The 18,605-nt window shown below is 36.1% G+C and overlaps 1 protein-coding gene across 1 annotated transcript; it reads left to right on the forward strand.

Annotated features, from left to right (window-relative positions):
- Positions 1–815: 815 nt before the first annotated feature.
- Positions 816–17,849, forward strand: LOC127962922 (leucine-rich repeat neuronal protein 1-like). The gene is made up of 2 exons (XM_052562532.1): positions 816–1,080; positions 13,227–17,849. Exon 2 carries the CDS (start codon positions 13,321–13,323, stop codon positions 15,553–15,555), a length of 2,235 nt encoding a protein of 744 aa, XP_052418492.1. The 5' UTR covers positions 816–1,080; positions 13,227–13,320; the 3' UTR covers positions 15,556–17,849.
- The last annotated feature ends 756 nt before the right edge of the window (positions 17,850–18,605 follow it).

Below are 18,605 nucleotides of genomic sequence, written 5' to 3' on the forward strand. Positions count from 1 at the left end.
AATAAATATCTAATGTTAAAAAGGCAAAAATAAAAGTAAAAAAAAAATCTATATGTGAAAACATATTAGTTATGTTACACATATTTATAATATGAAAAATCTCAAGAAAAAAAATGATGAAATGATGTTGCAATGAAAAATGATTCCAAATGATGTTACAATAATTGTGTGTGTATGCATATATATATATATATATATATATATATATATATATATATATATATATATAAGAAAAACATATATAATAAAAAATACTAATCTAATTATTATAAAGATTACTAAAGATAAAAAAAGACAAAATAACATTGTAAAAATAACAAATATAAAATATTAATTTTATTTATTTTAAATTATAAATAAACAAAATATATAACAAAATAATATATAAATTAAATTAAAATGAAATGAAATACAAATAATTAAAAATATATAATTTTTATACAGTATAGTGTCATCAAGATTTGTAGAGCTTTAAAATAATGTTTTTCGAGTTTCTAAAAGTGACCGAATTCTTTTGTTTGCTTGGTCTCGAGAGAATAAAAGTGTTCGGGTTATTTCTGACATCATTGGTTTTGTCTGAAACAGAAATACGAGCCTGTATGAGCTCAGCGCTGATGGCAGGGTTATTCTTTATGACTGACGCTGACGCTGCCGCAGGAGCTCAACCTGGAGGCAGAGCGAACACTGGACCATTACATCATTGCTATGGAATAGAACGATGCCCCGCCTCCACGTTCCATTGGCGGAGCCACCTGGTCTCACATTCCCATTGGTTAATGACAGTGTAACGGGAAGCAGCGATGGGGCGTGGCCTCGGCGTGTAAGGGCGCTTCAAATACACAGTAAAAGATGCATAAGGGAGCGATGCTGATGCTGGTGATGCGAGAATAATTTCTCACCGGAGGCAAGCTTTCGAACGGACTGAGAGGGTGATGATGGACTTCACATTTAGGTTAAAATAAGCAAACGCAAGATCGAATCAACTGCCTGAAGCAGAAGTGAACATTTACTCAAATTGCAACATAAGAGAAATAGGTGAGAGTGAGACCCTGGATCGGATCCATCCTACAGTCGCTGGAGGTAAGGGCGTTTCTTAAAAGCATCTCTTTAGCATTCGCGGTTTCAGTTCAGAAGTTACAAACTTACAGATTGCTGGTACTGCTATAAGACAATAAAACCGCTGATATAGTAAGAGTTGGAGGGTTGTGCTCTGAAGTTTGAGCTTATCTCTTTCTTTCATTAAGGTGATAGTCCAATCCTATTCACCTACTCCGGGAAGCATCTGAAGAGATTCAAATAACACAGAGACATTTTTATTATATGCATTTTATTATTAATTTATTATTAATTTAGGCTATTAGGCTAAGTATTGCATTTTTCATTTGGGTCACGCTTTAAATGACAGTTTTGATGTTACAGCTTACACCGCAATTACTGAGAAAACTACATGTATATACTGTGTAATTTTGTCGTGCTGCTTGCATATGATGACTATATGGTCTTACTATATTATTTCTTACAGTAACGCAAGTCATAACACTGTTATTTACAGTTTGAAGTGTAAGTGTTTGTTTAAAATATGTGTAAAATTAGTTTTTATATACCTAGATAGATCCACTGAATCTCCTCACCTAATTTTCAGTCATATCTGCTTTATAATAATACGTTTTATAACAATAGTAATATATAATAATATTTAAATCATGTTCTTATTGATGCATTCTCTTATACAAAAGGCATAAAAGCTGTAACAGGGATGTTACATTTACAAAAATTACACTTTTGTTTCTTATTTACCCCTAAAAGGTACATATTAGACTTAGCACCTGAAGTTTACATATTCGTACCCAAATGGTACATTGTGAAAGGTTGCCACCCCAGTGTCAGCTTTTGTACCTTTTTTCTGAGAGTGTGAAGGAGTGTTTGATCAAAAAATATAACAAAATAACATCAGAACAGAACTGCAGCTGTATTAGTATAATTTCATATCATGCATCTGGAAGATATGATTTAGAAGCAGAAACAGTGCATCGTGACTTAAATCATAGTTGACGACTCAATTTTGGCAGCGTATCCTGAGAGGTGTTTTCTCGTTTAAGTGCCTTGATAGTTGTGTTTGCATGCACTGAACGAAAACGCGCTGTTTAATTATAGCTGCTCTAAATAAAACAGCACAGAAGACCTCTGAAGGAGCAAACCAGAAGAAAATGGCCCGTGGGAATATGAGTGAACGTAGCAGAGACAGCACAGGAACCCTTAACACTCATAATGGATGCTTACATCCTCAGTTCATCTGATCACACACTCCATTTGATTACTAACTGTGGATTTATTTCCTTGGGCTGCTTTCCCTGTTTCTTATAGCTTAATGATAGAATCCCAGAGTGTGATATTATTGCCAAAATAATGAACAAATCAACATCTGTTTTGGCCTACAGTGGTGGACAATTATTACAGTTCATATTTCATAGTACATGCACCTGTTTTTTTTTACATCTATGCATGTTGTAGTCACTTCTCGAAAGAAACTTCAAGGCATGCATATTTTTTTTCAGTAGTTTATGTGTTCCTGAAAATTGAACTCATGACTTTAGCATTAGTGCCGTTCTCTAGCATTAACAATATTTATAAAGATTTAAATATTGTTACATATATTCTTTCAATATGTATTTAAATGTATTATTGCACACACACACACACAAATATATTTTTTTAGATAACCTACATATATGTTTATTCTTTAAAAAATAAATGGATATAGATATTCTTTATGTGAAATGTTTAACAATAATATATTTTTTTATTCATAAAATACAGTAAAATACAGTGTTTGGTGTAATGTATTACTATGTAATTAACTTAACTTAATTACATTCCCCTTAAAATTAAGGGATTACTCTTCATTTTTCTGTTATTTAATTACCATTAAATGAATTACCATTAAATGTTATTGCTATTTAATTATTTGCATTAAATATTGAATTGACTATATATATATATAAATAGTGGATTTAATATAAAAATTATGAATGTTACCGTTTTCCTTCAAAATACTTTAAATACAATATACTTCAGGTATAATGCTGTATTATATCTGAATTATGTATAAACTATAGATACTCTTTATATATAATTTAGCAAAATATTTAAACTTTTTTAGTCAGTGCTTTAATTTTTATTATTTCAATTTGGCATTTTTATGATAACATTATTAAAAATCAGTGTGAAAAACGAGTTAAGTCACACGTAATCTATAAAGTACTCAGATTATATTATCTAAATGTGGAATGTAATGGATTACATTACTAATTACACTTTTGGTCATGCAATTTGGAATCAGTAACAGATTACAATTATTAAGAAATCCCCCCAGCATTATATATGTACAGTATGCTAATATTGCTCTGTGTGTGAGCTGAGGTTGTGTGTTATGTGTGTGTTGAAGTGCGTCTCTCCAGTCCTGAGTGCTGAAAGGGTTGCTGCCGGTGCTTTACATAATGCACTGAAGAGTTTGGGCTGTACACACAGAGGCACCGTTGCATTAGTTTGGAGAGGTCATTGAGAGCCAGCAGTGCTGTGGGTGGAGAAATGCATCAGGTCTTTTGTGGCCCAGAACAAATGAACATGAAATAACTCTTGGACTTGTCCTTGAGCGAGTCCTCCTGTCCCCTGAGAGATGCTTTCAGCTTCATCTCTCTCCATCGCTGCGTGTCTCTGTCGACAGTTCAGCTTATCTGTCTCACTCACTTTCACTCTGTCTCTCTTGTCCTGTCCACTTCCTATCTTATCTTCTTAATCAGAAATGATTCTCGCTTTCACAGGGCGCTAAATGTTCAATTGAACCAAGAACAAAAGTGTCCAGAGGGAAAGCTCCCTGCTGTACAGCTCCATTCACTTACCATTTAGTACCTGGTTTTGTATGAAAAATGTAGTTCCTTTAAACCGATCAGTGAGAATCTGAATAAGCCACACCCCACAGGAAATCAAATTAAAATGGCAGGAAGAGAACAGATGTACAGCTGAAGTGAAGAAATTCTACTTCAAATCCCTCCTTTCAGTCTATATTCAGCAAAATGATACTGACACGGAAAATGAGTCCTGGTTTGCTGGTTCACTTAGCTCAGTGAACTAAAGATACAAAACAAAAGGCATAAGGATATGGTTACAACCTCATTGGACAGCTTTTATGAAGTATATTAAGCAAATTTTCCGAGCATCCCAATCAATGCTGTGCAGGTTGAAACTACTTGTTGCATGTGTATACATACGGTGGTATTTTTACCAGCTGTTAAGAAATGTGCAAAGGAAGTCAAAACAGAGGCAGAAATGTGTATGTTGCACACATAGAGACAGTTGCAAAGAGACAGCGGTTCTGATGCCTTTACTGAACTGGAAAGTGCAATAAGAACCAGGTATGCATGAGCATTCTAGCCTTTTTAGGGTTGCATCTTATGACATCATGTCCTGTTTTGGCTTGTTTAGATGTTTTTGGTCTGTGTTGCTTATAAATATCAGTCAAACTGCAGTAGAATTAAAAAGGTGGATCTCAGTCTCGTTCGTATTGCAGTGTTCACACTTAGTCAAATCAACTGAACTATCTCTAGACAATAACACCAGAGTTTATTTTAATCAAGTGTAAAAAGCAAGTGTAAACATGCCCTAAAAGGCATTCTGAGTTCAGTCCTGAATCGTGCACGCACATCACTGTTTGGTACACGCTGACTCTTGCTGAAGTTTGCTCGTGTTAGGTTTCCAGCCTCAAATATTGCCAAAACTTATCTTTACTCTGTAATGTTTCATTAGAGACATTTAAACAGTGAGTCATAAGTCTGTTTTTTCACTCAGCCCACTCTCCAAGCAACAGTTCTCTGTCCTTTTTTTTTTTTTGACACCAATAAGTATGTGCTGTGTGGTGGGTGGATGTGGATGAGTTGTGTTCTGGGTATTTACATTTAATGCTCTGTGTTTTTTCACCTCAGCAGTGTGGTGATAGGGCAAATAATTTAGTAGGCCCTCCAATTGCATTTATTGGCATCAAAAAAGAAAGCTTTGAATTTTAAGTGTTTTTCTCTCACAAAAATGCTTACGCTGGCGTTTCTTTGATTCAGTATGCATCCTATTTAATTTAAATGCTGCACTAGCTCCAGTACAGCTTTTATTTGACTCTCTTCACAGCTTTGGATGTTACTTTGATGAAATGTATACTGACACTGGCTCACGTCAACAAACTGAATTTTATTAATAAAAATAGGTTTTCTTAAAAAATCGGTCACCCAAAATTTGAAATTTGCTGACAATTTACTCATTTCCAGAGCATCCAGGATATAAATGCATTTGTTTCTTCATGGAAACAGAGTTGGAGCATAACAATTTAGCATTATATCACTTGCTCAATAATGGATCCTCTGCAGTGAATGGGTGCCGTCACAATTAGAGTCCAAGAAACTGATAAAAACATCACAGTAATCCACGATTAATCCACATCTCTCCAGTCCATCAATTAATGTCCTGTGACTTGAAAAGATGTGTGTTTATAAGAAACAAATCGATCATTAAGACGTTTTACACTGGATTGTTGCCTGGTATTTAAAGGAACACCTTAATGATGGACTTGTTTCTTACAAGACATTAACTGATGGACTAGAGTCGTGTGGATTATTTGTAGATTATTGTGATGTTTTTATCAGCTGTTTGGACTCTCATTCTGACGGCACCCATTAACTGCAGAGGAACCATTGAGCAGGTGATGTAATGCTAAATTTCTCCAAATCTGTTCTGATGAAAAAACAAACTCAACAAACGCATCTACATCTTGGATGGCCTGAGGCTGAATATTTTTATTTCCTTTTCATTAAATATTTCTCATCACATTACATCACCTGATGTTTATTAGCCATGGACTGGATTTATATTAGTTATACAGTTTGTGCTGTGTTGGTTATCCACTTGAACTGTAATGTGTAAGTTGATATTAGTAAAACATATTAGTGTGTGAGAAAGTGATGAAAGGTTGAAACACAAATGAGGTCATGAATTGTTGACAAATTGTGACGGCCCAGATGCATCTTTCCTTCACACCAATTAACAGCTGCTTTCCCCCCATTTTTACCCAATACCAAAAGCCAAGGATGATAATTAAAGACCTGCCTGCAGTGCCCTCAATAATTAATAACCCATCCATGAATTTTTCATTGGCTCCAATACGTTTGCAGATGTGAGGGGCTGTGTTCAGGCATGGCAAATAAAAAGGAAAGGAAAGTGTACTAAAAGAGAGATCAGCCCCAAAGGGTTATTGGTTACGCACTCTCCTAATCTCCAATCACCGCTCTACTACAGTACATCTATGGGGAACAACACCATTGTCTTGCTTTCCATTGTTGTACTTTGATCTGATGCATGTGGCCATGTGTACATGTTCATATCATTACATTTTAATGGTTTGCAATAGCACTGCATTGTTATATTCTGTGTACATTACAGAATGTGAAACATAATCGCTTTTAAAAGGTGAAGATCTAGCTCGTGAACATCTGGCTGGATAATCTCTCTTAAATTACAATCTGAGCCATTCATCCAGGGCACTTGGCTTGGTCACTGAGCTGAGTGGCACAACTTTTATAATGAAGAACTGAGTGAGTCAAACAACATCTGTTCCACAATATAGCACTTTATTCATTATTTTTCAGATCATGAGGACACTTTGGCACATGATAGAGAGACTCATGCAATTCAGAGTATGTGTTGTTTGATCGTGTTGTTTGAATGTGAAAACACACACACACACACACACACACACACACACAAACAATTAAAATATAGTGTCCAAACACTATAGACACTATAGTGATTTTTGTTATGTTTTACGTATATGTTGTCGTTGTTGTTTTTTGTTGTTTTTTCAGAATGCATGGCTACTTTATGTAATATATGTATATATATATATTTTTTTTTTTTAAATTCTTTTAATAATAATACAAGTTTTGGCTTGTTAGTTTTGGCAGTGAGCCTCACCTGGTAGAAGCTGTAACTAAAAATGAAAAATATTATCCATAAATTCTGACCTATTAAAATAAATATTAATCAAAAATATTTAGTATTATTGTCAGTGTTATTTAACAATTATATATATTACCTTTCATAACTGAATATATGATATATGATATTTAATAATTTTTTTGAATATCATATATTGAATGTATGTGTGTATATGTATAATGAATATTAACTATTAGAAAAAGTTTTACTCCTTTTTTTGGCAAATGATTATATCTTTTTACAAGGATAGTTCCCACAATTAAAAAGAGATTAATTTTTTTCTGAGGGTAAATTTGCTGTGTATTTTTTCATATTCTTTTCCTTTAGGGTCTTATTACTGTGATCTCTCAACTGTGTATTTGTATTCCAGATTCACTCTCTCATTCACTCTTTCATTCAGCTCTTTTCCCAGCTCTCTCTCTCTCTCTCTCTCTCTCACACTGTGTCTGTATGTCCCATCACACACATATGCAGTAGGAAGCCCCAAGGGCTGGTCCTATTTGCTTCTTCCTGTCAGGTTGCCATGGCATCAGGCAAGGTGGCCCCATTTCCTGCCGTGCAGAGGGGCCGGGGGGGTTACGTCCAGAACGACCGTCCCAGTGTCTAATGCGATCAGACAGGCGTGTGGAGTAGTGTCACACACTACAGCCAGACTGAGACTCACACACACACAGAGAAACCTCTCTTTTGGCCTCTCACACACTCCACCTTTCCTCATCGCTGAAAGTGATCTGATCTCTGCGGCAGCAAGATGGCTGCTGCTTAAGATGATCTGTCTCCAGTCTGTTAAAGGATCAAAGCTTACATGCACTCTTAAAAATAAATGTTCTTTATTTGAATCTTTGGTTCCACGAAGAAACTTTAATATGTATGGAAGCTTTCAAATGAACAGAATGTTCTTTATAGTGTAAAAAAAGTTTCTTTAGGTTAATTAGAATGTTTTTTTAGGAATCACTGAAAGGGGGAACCCAAAATGGTTTGTCTGTGCCATCACTGTGAAAGTCATGTAAGGGTTTGAAATATCACAAAGTAGATCTCTTAAAATCTCAGCTTTTCCTCTGACACAGCAATGAGATTAAATGGAAAGCAAAAGGAGACGTTTTTTTTTATCTGTAGCATTTCAAAGGATATCTCAACAATATTTCTCAACATGAACTCAAATATATCGTATCAAAAATATTAATATGATCTGTGCTGCTAGCTCTATATTCTTAATATATGTCAACATTAGTCTTTGTTTTTTCCCCACAAGAATATTTCCCAGTTGCTCTTAAAATGCACGCGTTGGCAGAATGAAACTTAGCACACAGGGAACAGAGAAGCTCTCTAGCCTTAGGCAAGAAATATACGCAAATATGCTAACGTGGATGTAAATGCTTGGCCAACGCATTGCTGGCATAATAATGGTCTCTTCTGAAAGCAGACACTTGTTTCTCAGCAGTGTTGTTATTGTTAACTGAAACTATTGAAAATTATTTTTAAGCTAAAATTAAATGCATATTATAGCAAATTTAAACTTAAAAAACAGAAATAAAATAAGTTGACGTGAAGCACTAAAATTAAAACCATAAATACATTTTACCTAAATAGAAAACTAATGAAAATTTTATTTCTACACTTGTATGGTATGCTTGTTATCTATCTATCTATCTATCTATCTATCTATCTATCTATCTATCTATCGATCGATCGACAGACAGACAGACAGACAGACAGACAGACAGACAGACAGACAGACAGACAGACAGACAGACAGATAGATAGATAGATAGATAGATAGATAGATAGATAGATAGATAGATAGATAGATAGATAGATAGATAGATATTATGTTTTCCCCGTTAAGTAGACAGGAGCTGTAGTTGCATGACTGGAAATACACTGAAAAAAATAATAAATGCAACACTTTTGTTTTTGCCCCCATTTCTTATGAGCTGATATCAAAGACATATCATAACCATTTATTTAATAATATTAATAATAAAGGGCTGGCTTTTTATTGTGGCCAGTCTAAGGCACACCTGTGCAATAATCATGCCGTCTAATCAGCATCTTGATATGCCACACCTGTGAGGTGGATGGATTATCTCGGTAAAGGAGAAGTGCTCACTAACACCGATTTAGACAGATTTGTGAACAATTTTTGAGAGAAATAGGCCTTTTTTGTTCATAGTAAAAGTTTTAGATCTTTGAACTCAAAACAAAAGTGTTGCGTTTATAATTTTGTTCAGTGTTGACAAGACAAGATGGCTAATAAGTGAACTGAATCACTTTGGAATTAGAATGATTCCTTCTCAGATCAGCATCATTTAGTGAATAATGGACATGGACAACCAAATGTGAGATTCCATCAATATTTTACTAAATGTACGTACACACTTTTCAATAACAATTTCGAATGGATGTTTGCTAAACACTTGACATGACAAATACCAAAAACAATATCATGAAAAAACAGGTATATTCTTCCTGATTACATTATAAAACTCCTACCTTTGCAATTATATAAAGTTGGTAACGATTAATAATGTTTTGACAGTAAAATATGCATAAATGTAAACAAACAGACTCTGTGTGCCGGTGTGATGGTAACAAACCTCAGAACTCAAGGGAATGATAGAGATACCTTCATATGTCTGTGCCATTAAAAAGCTGCCATTAACATGTTTATATGATTTACCTTGCTCAGCATGATTCTCATGAGAGTAGTTGACCTGAAAGAGAGAAAGAACACGGTTTATGCTGAAGTAAGCTATACACCTCTCACTGGGATTGCATACCTGTATTGTGTTATGAATTGGTGTGTTTGCATTCACTTGTGTAGAGCATGCCAACGTTTCACGGTAGCCTATATTGGGATTTCCAATAGCGTTGTTTCAAAAGAAACAGGTTGTACATGTGTAGAAGTGGTTCTAGTGTTGTTAAAATCTGATCTTTCCTACCTGAACCGACTAGGAAGCTACAACAAGCAAAAACAAAATGCGAATGATTGCATGCTCGGTATGAAATGTTTTGGACTTTTATGCACCAGTACAGCACAAGTCTTTGAGGTACATCAGACGTTTGAGGCTCTTTGCAGAAAAGCGGGACACACCCCACCCGTCTGACTGTCCCCTCCCCCGTCTCATCTCGCCCCTCTTCTTCAACACACCTCTCAGGGGAGTTAATTTGTGTGCGACGCATGGAAAGATCAGAGTGTGGCGGGGGTGATTGAGGGTGGGTAATTTTTCCCCATCTTGTTTTCATTTCCAGAGCCAGTGCCGTCTGAGTGCCGTGTCCGTGTTCAGTCTTTGTTTTGAACAGGCCTATCGCTGCACGCCGGAGCACTTTACATGGGCTGAGCAGATTAAAAGACCCCAAGAATAGGCAGCTCATGTCTCTGTGTGAACGTGTATATCACACAGTATTGCGAGCACACACTCTGAAGTCAGAGGTTCATGATGTTAACTGATGTAAAGCTTCTTCATATTATGAAAAGTACTATTTTTTTTTACCACGTTTTTCTGAACTTCTTGTGTAAATAACGTGGTATATAAATGTGGACGCCTGAACCTACATAGTAATTGTCAGTTTAGGACATCATAGTATTTTTTTAGTATTGTGAAAATGCACTTCCCTTATAAAAGACAAAAATATATGGGAATGTACTTATAATTCAATATAATAAACAATGTATTTCAACATATGGGAACTAGTGCCTATATTTTATTCATACTATGATAAATGCATGGACTTGTAAGGCAAGGCAAGTTTAGATATGTAGCACATTTCATACACAAAGGTAATAACATAGACAAAGGTTAGATAAAAAGGAATAAAAATAGTCATAAGAAATATAAATAGAGTAAAAATGATAAAACATTTCACAAAATATTAATTAGACAGAATTCATTATAAGAATATACACAAATTATAAAGAATAATGAATTATAAAGAACTTATTACAAGAATTATCAAAAAAAAACTATATTACTCACTTTATTGTTTGCATAGTTATACATTTCATATACGAAAATATGTGTTATTGTATATAAGAGAAAGGTGTCTACTAAAAATCTATTTTATGATTTTTTTACAATTGGATGACTATTAAAGGCTATTTATACACACACACATAGTAACAAATTGATATTATGAAGTGTATTATTAAATACATTACAATATACAAGTGTAAATATACTGTCACATATTATTCACAGTATGAAAATCAGCAATTTCTTATGTATTATTTAATATATTGTAATATTTTAACATGATATGTAATTCAGTATATTTTCAATATACATTAAATTATTAAATTATTGTTAATATATAGGGAAATATGTGTAAGAGTTCCTTACCATGGTTTCACAGGATGTTTTTTGTTAAGGTCAGATGAGCAGTTAGTATTGAATCAAGCACACAAAAGCCCTCTCCTCTTAGTGTTTTATTTTGCATATGACATAACAGGGAAGTTGCACTTCATTGCATCACTGGGTCTATTTTAATGCACATCCAGGGTGTGTGCTTTGTGATAGACGAAACTTTGTTCCTCTCTGTGATGTGCTTTGAACAAAGTTGTTGTTACACATGGCGCACAATATAAGTGTCACTTTCCATCCACTTAGTATTCTGTAATTTATCAGCTTTCATTTAAAATGTGTCATATTCTCAACTGTTTTTCTTCTGGACCCAGATTTTATATTGGGAATGAAGTGGTGACCCAACACAGAATGTATTAATGTTACAGTGAGCCAAAAATTCATCACATAAAACAAATTAGTCTCAGTTTTTCACACAACCTGACCTGTCCATATACCATCTACTGAGTCATAAATTTACATTTATGCTTTTGAGTCTGATTCCATGAACTTATACATTTGCGTTGCTTTACTGTTTAGACTACAACAAAACTTGTTGTTACAGATGAATTTGTGTTAAAAACATATTGTTTGGTATTGTAATAACATATTGTAGAGTTGGTTCTAAACCACAGCCTTAAAAAGTTTCTGTAAATATTTTTGTCAATTCTAACTACACACAATTAGTGTACATGGTGATTTCAGCAGAATTCTTTGACCTACCAGTTGAAAACCACCATCAAGAATCTCCTAAAGCCCGAAATGCCATTTGTTCTAATTAATTCTGTTGATCTTCATCTTCAATTAAGGATTTGTGAAAACATATGGTAGCACTTTTAGATTTTTGTAGTTTAATGTCTGTGTGAGTCATGCTGTAAGACCTATTAACAGCTCACAGTCTTCGGTTCTTTTCTCGCACCTCCTGCCAGTTAAATTCAGCTCATTTGCACCGAGTGGTATTACAGATGCATAACAGGCCCTAGCATAGTGGGATATCAAACGGTAGTCCATCACTAAAAGCTCCCATTTTAACTGGGGGTATAACTCTTTTTTATGACACTCAAAAAAGATGAAGACAAACGCCACTGTGCATTCTTGTATGTAGGTTGCTTTCACTCCAAATGCCTTGCAGAAGCTTGAATATGTGTCAGGTGGTGCTAAGCAAATTCAAAAGTAGCCAAAATGCTTGAGGCTAATATATGCTCCTGAGATCTCAAATGCCTCTGGCCTGGATATATTTTGTCCGGTGGATGTTTAGAGTGTGATAAAGTGCTTGGAAACTGGTTTATTGTATTGGTGTTCATTTTGCCTTTCCTCCTGTACAGTTACAGCCCCTCTGAGAGCTGTTACACTCACCGCGTACAAGATCGTGCAATTCTTCCAGGCGCACTTACATTTACGGGAAGATGGTATTGAGATGTACGGTGCATCACATTCAGGCTTTGATATGTGGCTCCTTTCATGTGTTTATCGGAGCCTGTGCTTGGCAGGTGTATTTTTGCATGCAGGCTGGAACGATCCTGCATACTTGCTAACGATTGCTTCCTGTTTGACTAGAATGAGAGATGACTGAATAATCAATTATCAGAGTGATCTCTGAGCACTAGCAGGGGAATGAAGTGTAGAATATTAAAAACGTCAATTCTGGATATTTAGTCATTGCAACAAATGATGCTTTGATTTGTTTGTGTGATCTTAAGGAGAGCAGAAATTCCGGTCTTTGTTTAATATTCCTTCTGCAACTGATGCTAATAAATATCTCATCTAAAGTTGGCGTTAATGTCATTTGCACTTGGCTGACATCATATAATCTGCATGATTTATATATCTTCTTTCTTTTTCATTTTGCAGGGCTGGATGAGAAAATTCCTGTCTTCCATTTCGTAGAAATCTTCCCTCCAACTGTCAGCTACCTGCTGGGTGCAGCACTCTAGAGATCCTCAATATGGAGAGAACTGCCATTTCCACTTCACTGCTCACAGTCTGTTTCGTTTTGGCTGTTTGTCGCTGTTCCCTTGCAGCTCCCTTCTGCCCTGCCCAGTGTGTCTGCGAGACCCGCCCATGGTACACGCCTCAGTCGGTCTACCATCAAGCCAAGACTGTTGACTGCAACGAGCTCCATTTGAGCAAAATCCCATGGAATATTTCAGTCGATACTCAGGTGCTGCTTCTTCAGAGCAACAATATCTCCAGGGTGACCTCAGAACTCCAGAGCTTGGTAAACCTCACAGAACTGGATCTGTCCCAGAACCACTTCACACAAATCCAAGACGTTGGCTTGAGTAACCTAAGCCAGCTGGTCACACTTTACCTTGAGGAAAACCAAATTAAAGAGCTGCCTGATATGTGTGTAAAGGACCTAGTCAACTTAGAGGAGCTTTATATTAATCATAATCAGATATCTTCTATTGGTCCTAATGCGTTTTCAGGCTTGGGGAACCTATTGAGGCTTCACCTTAACTCCAATAAGCTTGTGGCAATAGACAGCCATTGGTTTGAGTCCCTACCCAACCTTGAGATCCTAATGATAGGGGAAAATCCCATTCTCGGCCTGCAAGATATGAACTTCAGCCCCCTCTCTAAATTGCACAGCTTGGTTCTCGCGGGAATGGGCCTCAGGGAAATACCTGAGGGTGCTTTCCAAGGATTGGACTATCTCGAGAGTCTCTCGTTCTTTGATAACAAGCTCACGGCTGTGCCAAAGAAAGCGCTGCGCGTTCTGCCGAGCCTCAAGTTTCTTGACCTTAACAAAAATCCCATTGTCCGTATACAGGAAGGTGACTTCCGAGACTTTCCTCACTTAGAGGAACTCAGTCTGAACAACATGGAGGAGCTTGTGACGGTTGAGAGGGGCGCGTTCTCTAACTTACCACAAATGGCCAAATTGGAGATTTATAACAACCCTCACCTGTTCTTCATAGACCGAGCTGCTTTCCTGAAAATGCATGGCATGCGCACCTTACTGATCCACAGTAATGACCTCATGCTTTTGCCCCATGAGATTTTTTCAGCTTTCCCCAGTCTGGATGAAATCAGTTTTCATGGCAACCCACTCAGGTGCGATTGTCTTGCCAACTGGTGGCCCATCCTGGGCAACCAATCTAGCCTCAAAGTGTTGGAGCCCCAAATAACTCTTTGTGCCTCCCCACCACATCTTGTTGGCCAATCACTTCAGGAAGTGGTATCTGCAAGTTGGAATGGGGCAAGCAATACCTGCTTGCCTCTAATTTCTCAGCACACCTTCCCTCCGCAGCTCAACGTCACCATAGGACAGCTTCTAACACTCAACTGCTGGGCCGTGGCAGATCCAGCACCTCAGTTTTACTGGGTGACACCAACTGGAGACAAAGTCACTTCTGAAGCTGTTTCACCTTCCTCCAATGAGGGAGAAGGAATACCGAAGAAGCATCGGATGCAAGAGCAAGGTGCTCTAGAGATTCCACATGTTGAACCTGAAGATGCTGGTCTCTACACATGTGTTGCTTGGAATGCAGAGGGAGCAGACACCCAGAGCATCTCTGTGTACGTGGATAGGAGCAACTGGCGTGGTAGGGGGCCTATTAGAGGTCATCAAGGTGTGCTGAACACCACGGGATCCTTGGTAATCCTAGCAAAAATCATCCATGCCCAGTCTGTGGTGCTCGAATGGAAGGTGCACCCATCCGCCGCCTCTTCCAACCATGAGGTGTCACAACCCAAGTGGCTCAGTGCAATGGTAAAAATCGACAACCCGCAGATTAGCTACACGGCGATGGTCCCCGTAGATGTCCAAGAGTATAACCTCACACACCTCTTGCCTTCCACGGAGTACCAAGTTTGCCTGACCATGACTGGAACAGAGCAGACCCAGCACTCTTGCATCAATGTGACCACCAAAGAAGCCAGCTTTGCTGTGGAGATGGTTGCCCAACCGACCAACGTAGCCCTGGCGGCGGTCATGGGCTCAATGTTTGCCATCTGCATAATGGCTCTGTTGGTGTTCTACATGGGACGCCGTATGAAGCAGAAATCTTGTCACCACTCTCTCAAGAAATACATGCAGCACACCACTTCCATTCCTCTGAATGAACTCTACCCACCACTTATTAACCTCTGGGAGAATGAGACGGAAAAAGAAAAAGAGGGCAACGCTGACCCTCAGAACTCACAGATAGACACTTCAAAAACATACATGTGGTAGCTGCACAGTATATAGAAGAGACATTTTAAACAGTATATGTGCTGTCTTGTACATAAATGACAAGTATGTATTATTGATTTGTCATTGTGAAAGATGTATGTATTTTTAGACTGTACCCTTCAATGCCAAGCACACTTGTTTGCAGTTGTGATTTGTTAGACAGCCAACAGACGTGGGCAGCAAAACACACTATGCTTTTGCATTGCATTGTATTTTCTGAGACTAATTCAATATTAAGCATGCCAATGTGTTAATAATTCATATAATTTATTCATTCTATATCAGCACTAAGCTAATACACTAACACAGATCGACACAATATCGCCTCACACATGTCAAATGCAGTCACATGACATCCAATTCTGGAGTTTTTGCATGGAATCTTTGCATGATATTTTGGTGCTAACAGAGAGTTTGTTCCTAGTTTTCTCACTTCTAAAAATACACAGGCGTGAGAAGGTGATGTAAGCGTGCTCATTGCTCTCATTTGTCTTCAGCTCGTCACAGTTTATCACCTGCGTTATAATGAATATAAAACCTAAACCAAACCTGCCAGGTGCTATGAAGTTGCTGTTACGGCAAACTAATTAGCCGTCATGTGTAATTAATATCTGGAACACAACTGCGCAGCTGTGCTTATTTGTTCTTGCATTGTTAAATAACTATTTATTGAGGAGTGTGTGAAAATGGCTGTGTTTATTAGCACTGACTGAAATTGTATTTCATATTTGATAGAAAAAGAAATCATTAGACTATAATGATCATGTGGTTCAAATGCCTGACATTTACTTGCAGACATTCACCATTGCTAACAATGATGGGGCCGTTCTATGCTTTGCACCTCATCATGCACTTACCGTTTTGATTACCGAGAGATTGCTTCAGTTCTCAGTTAAACATGTTGCCAAACTCAATATTCACACAATTCAGTCTTGGTGTGGTAAATTAGGTGACAAGTGTGAATGACAATTGAATCGAATAAGAAGAATAAAAAAAGAATCAATGTTGTTTTTGTCCTCTCCATATAGATTAATTAATCCTTAAAATACATATGCCACCCTGAAAACTAATTTTAACTCATTTTTAAGGTTTTGACATGTTTAAACCTGTGAGATTTGAGCTTAATCCTGCATCATATCGATTAATACAAATGTTATGCAAAACACATGCTCATGTATTGTTGTTCTGTTTTGAAGGCATATCAGCAAATGACATCTATCCAGGTACTGATGAATATAACCAAACTTTACAGGTGCACTCAGTAATTTTCAAAAACATTGCAACCCTAAAGAAACAATTATTCTTTTTGAAAAACATTAACATTAAATAGACTCCAGTCATAGTGGTAGCTAAATAAAAGCTTTTTTATTTTATTTTATTTTTTTCAATTGGACATCACATGACCAGAAGTAATCACCAGATGAACTATTAGTTACTTTATTGTGAATCTGTACCTGTTTTCTGATACTGTCGCTCACATGATTCATTTATTATTGATGACTTTGACTAGTGCATTTCACACCATCTGAATACTTTAGCATGATGCTGCATTCACATGGCTAAATGTCAGTGTACTGTAAGTCCAATAAAACCATCAGTGCAACATAAACAAAAGAAAAAGATTACTGGGTGCACTTCTGTTATGTATTATTTGAACCAAAGATGAGACACATATTCAATAGTTCTCTCATCACCGTCATCAGTCAATGAGATGTCATGCTATATTTAGCTCTAAAGGACAGTGAGGGAAACTATCTATTATATATTTTTAAACACCTCTTGATTTTCTTTACTTTTTCTGCTCAGTTTTAGAGCTATTTATTGTAAGTGTTGTTTTTATTGTTGTGTATTGTATGATGGATTTTATTTTATTTTCTAATTTAATGGGGTTAGAAAATGCACACAACGTTTAGAATTGACATGTGAGCAGTCAGTTGTGAAATGTTGTTCCTACTCACGTCACATGTTTTTAAGATGTTCTTTCATCACTGACTGTAAATCACATTGTGTGGCAGAAGAGCAGAGAAAATGTCACCTTAGATTAAGCATTAAATGTATCACTACAGCTCTGCCCTCTAGTGGTGGAAGACACTAATGACGTCTTACACGTTTTACTAGTATCTCAGTGAATAGCAGGGTATTTTGTAATAGAGGAATATTATTGTTATATTTCAATTAAGTCAACAATTATGTTTTACACTGTTAAGACGTGTTGTGACGTCCGTGCGCAGTAGTTCAGGAAAAATGACTGTCTGAAGAAACATTTGAGAGAAATAAACACAATATCACTACTATACCGCTTCTCTTTGTTGTTTTCCCTTGAAGATTACTCTTTTTGTACAAACACTCATAGCAGATATGTAAAACTGTGCTTTGCTCTCTTACTTGTTCTTTTTTAGATTTTGTTTAAAGCTAAAAAGGACTAGATCACTAAATATGACACAGTGTACAAAATATGTATAATGTAATATGTATAAGAATTTATATTAAGTTCAATGGAAATATTAACATATTTCACAGTCCACCTGAGATACGTTACCCCAGCATAACATAATTAACCATTCGTAAAATGTCAAAATAATAACATATACCTTAGAAGTTAAATACAGTACCAAGATATAAATTCAGAAATTAAATAAATCATTTTGTTCTATTGGGAAGCAATAATGCTTTTATTGTCTTCTGATACTGTTTTTGAAAAGAAATTGTCAGCTCTATTCTATTCTATTATTTTTTTATTATTAAATATTGCTAAAATAAATTGTTTGCAACCTTTTACCCTTTAAAAAAATTTTTTATCTTTTTTTTAGTGCATTACAGATCCACACAAAACTGACTAAGGTTTAAAATAACATTTTATTAATTTTAAAAAACGGTATAAGGTGCAATGCCTTGTGCTACTGCAGTGTATGATTTTAATAAACTAATATATATATATATATATATATATATATATATATATATATATAATATATATATATATATATAATTTTATATAATATATAATTTTATTGTAAGGCTATACATTTACAAACACACTTTTGCTTATA

This window comes from Carassius gibelio, chromosome B8 (genome assembly GCF_023724105.1).
Source record: "Carassius gibelio isolate Cgi1373 ecotype wild population from Czech Republic chromosome B8, carGib1.2-hapl.c, whole genome shotgun sequence".
Classification (NCBI taxonomy): Eukaryota; Metazoa; Chordata; class Actinopteri; order Cypriniformes; family Cyprinidae; genus Carassius; species Carassius gibelio.

Coding starts and splice junctions, on each gene's coding strand:
- LOC127962922 (XM_052562532.1), top strand. CDS start 13,321: ATGGAGAGAACTGCCATTTCCACTTCACTGCTCACAGTCTGTTTCGTT.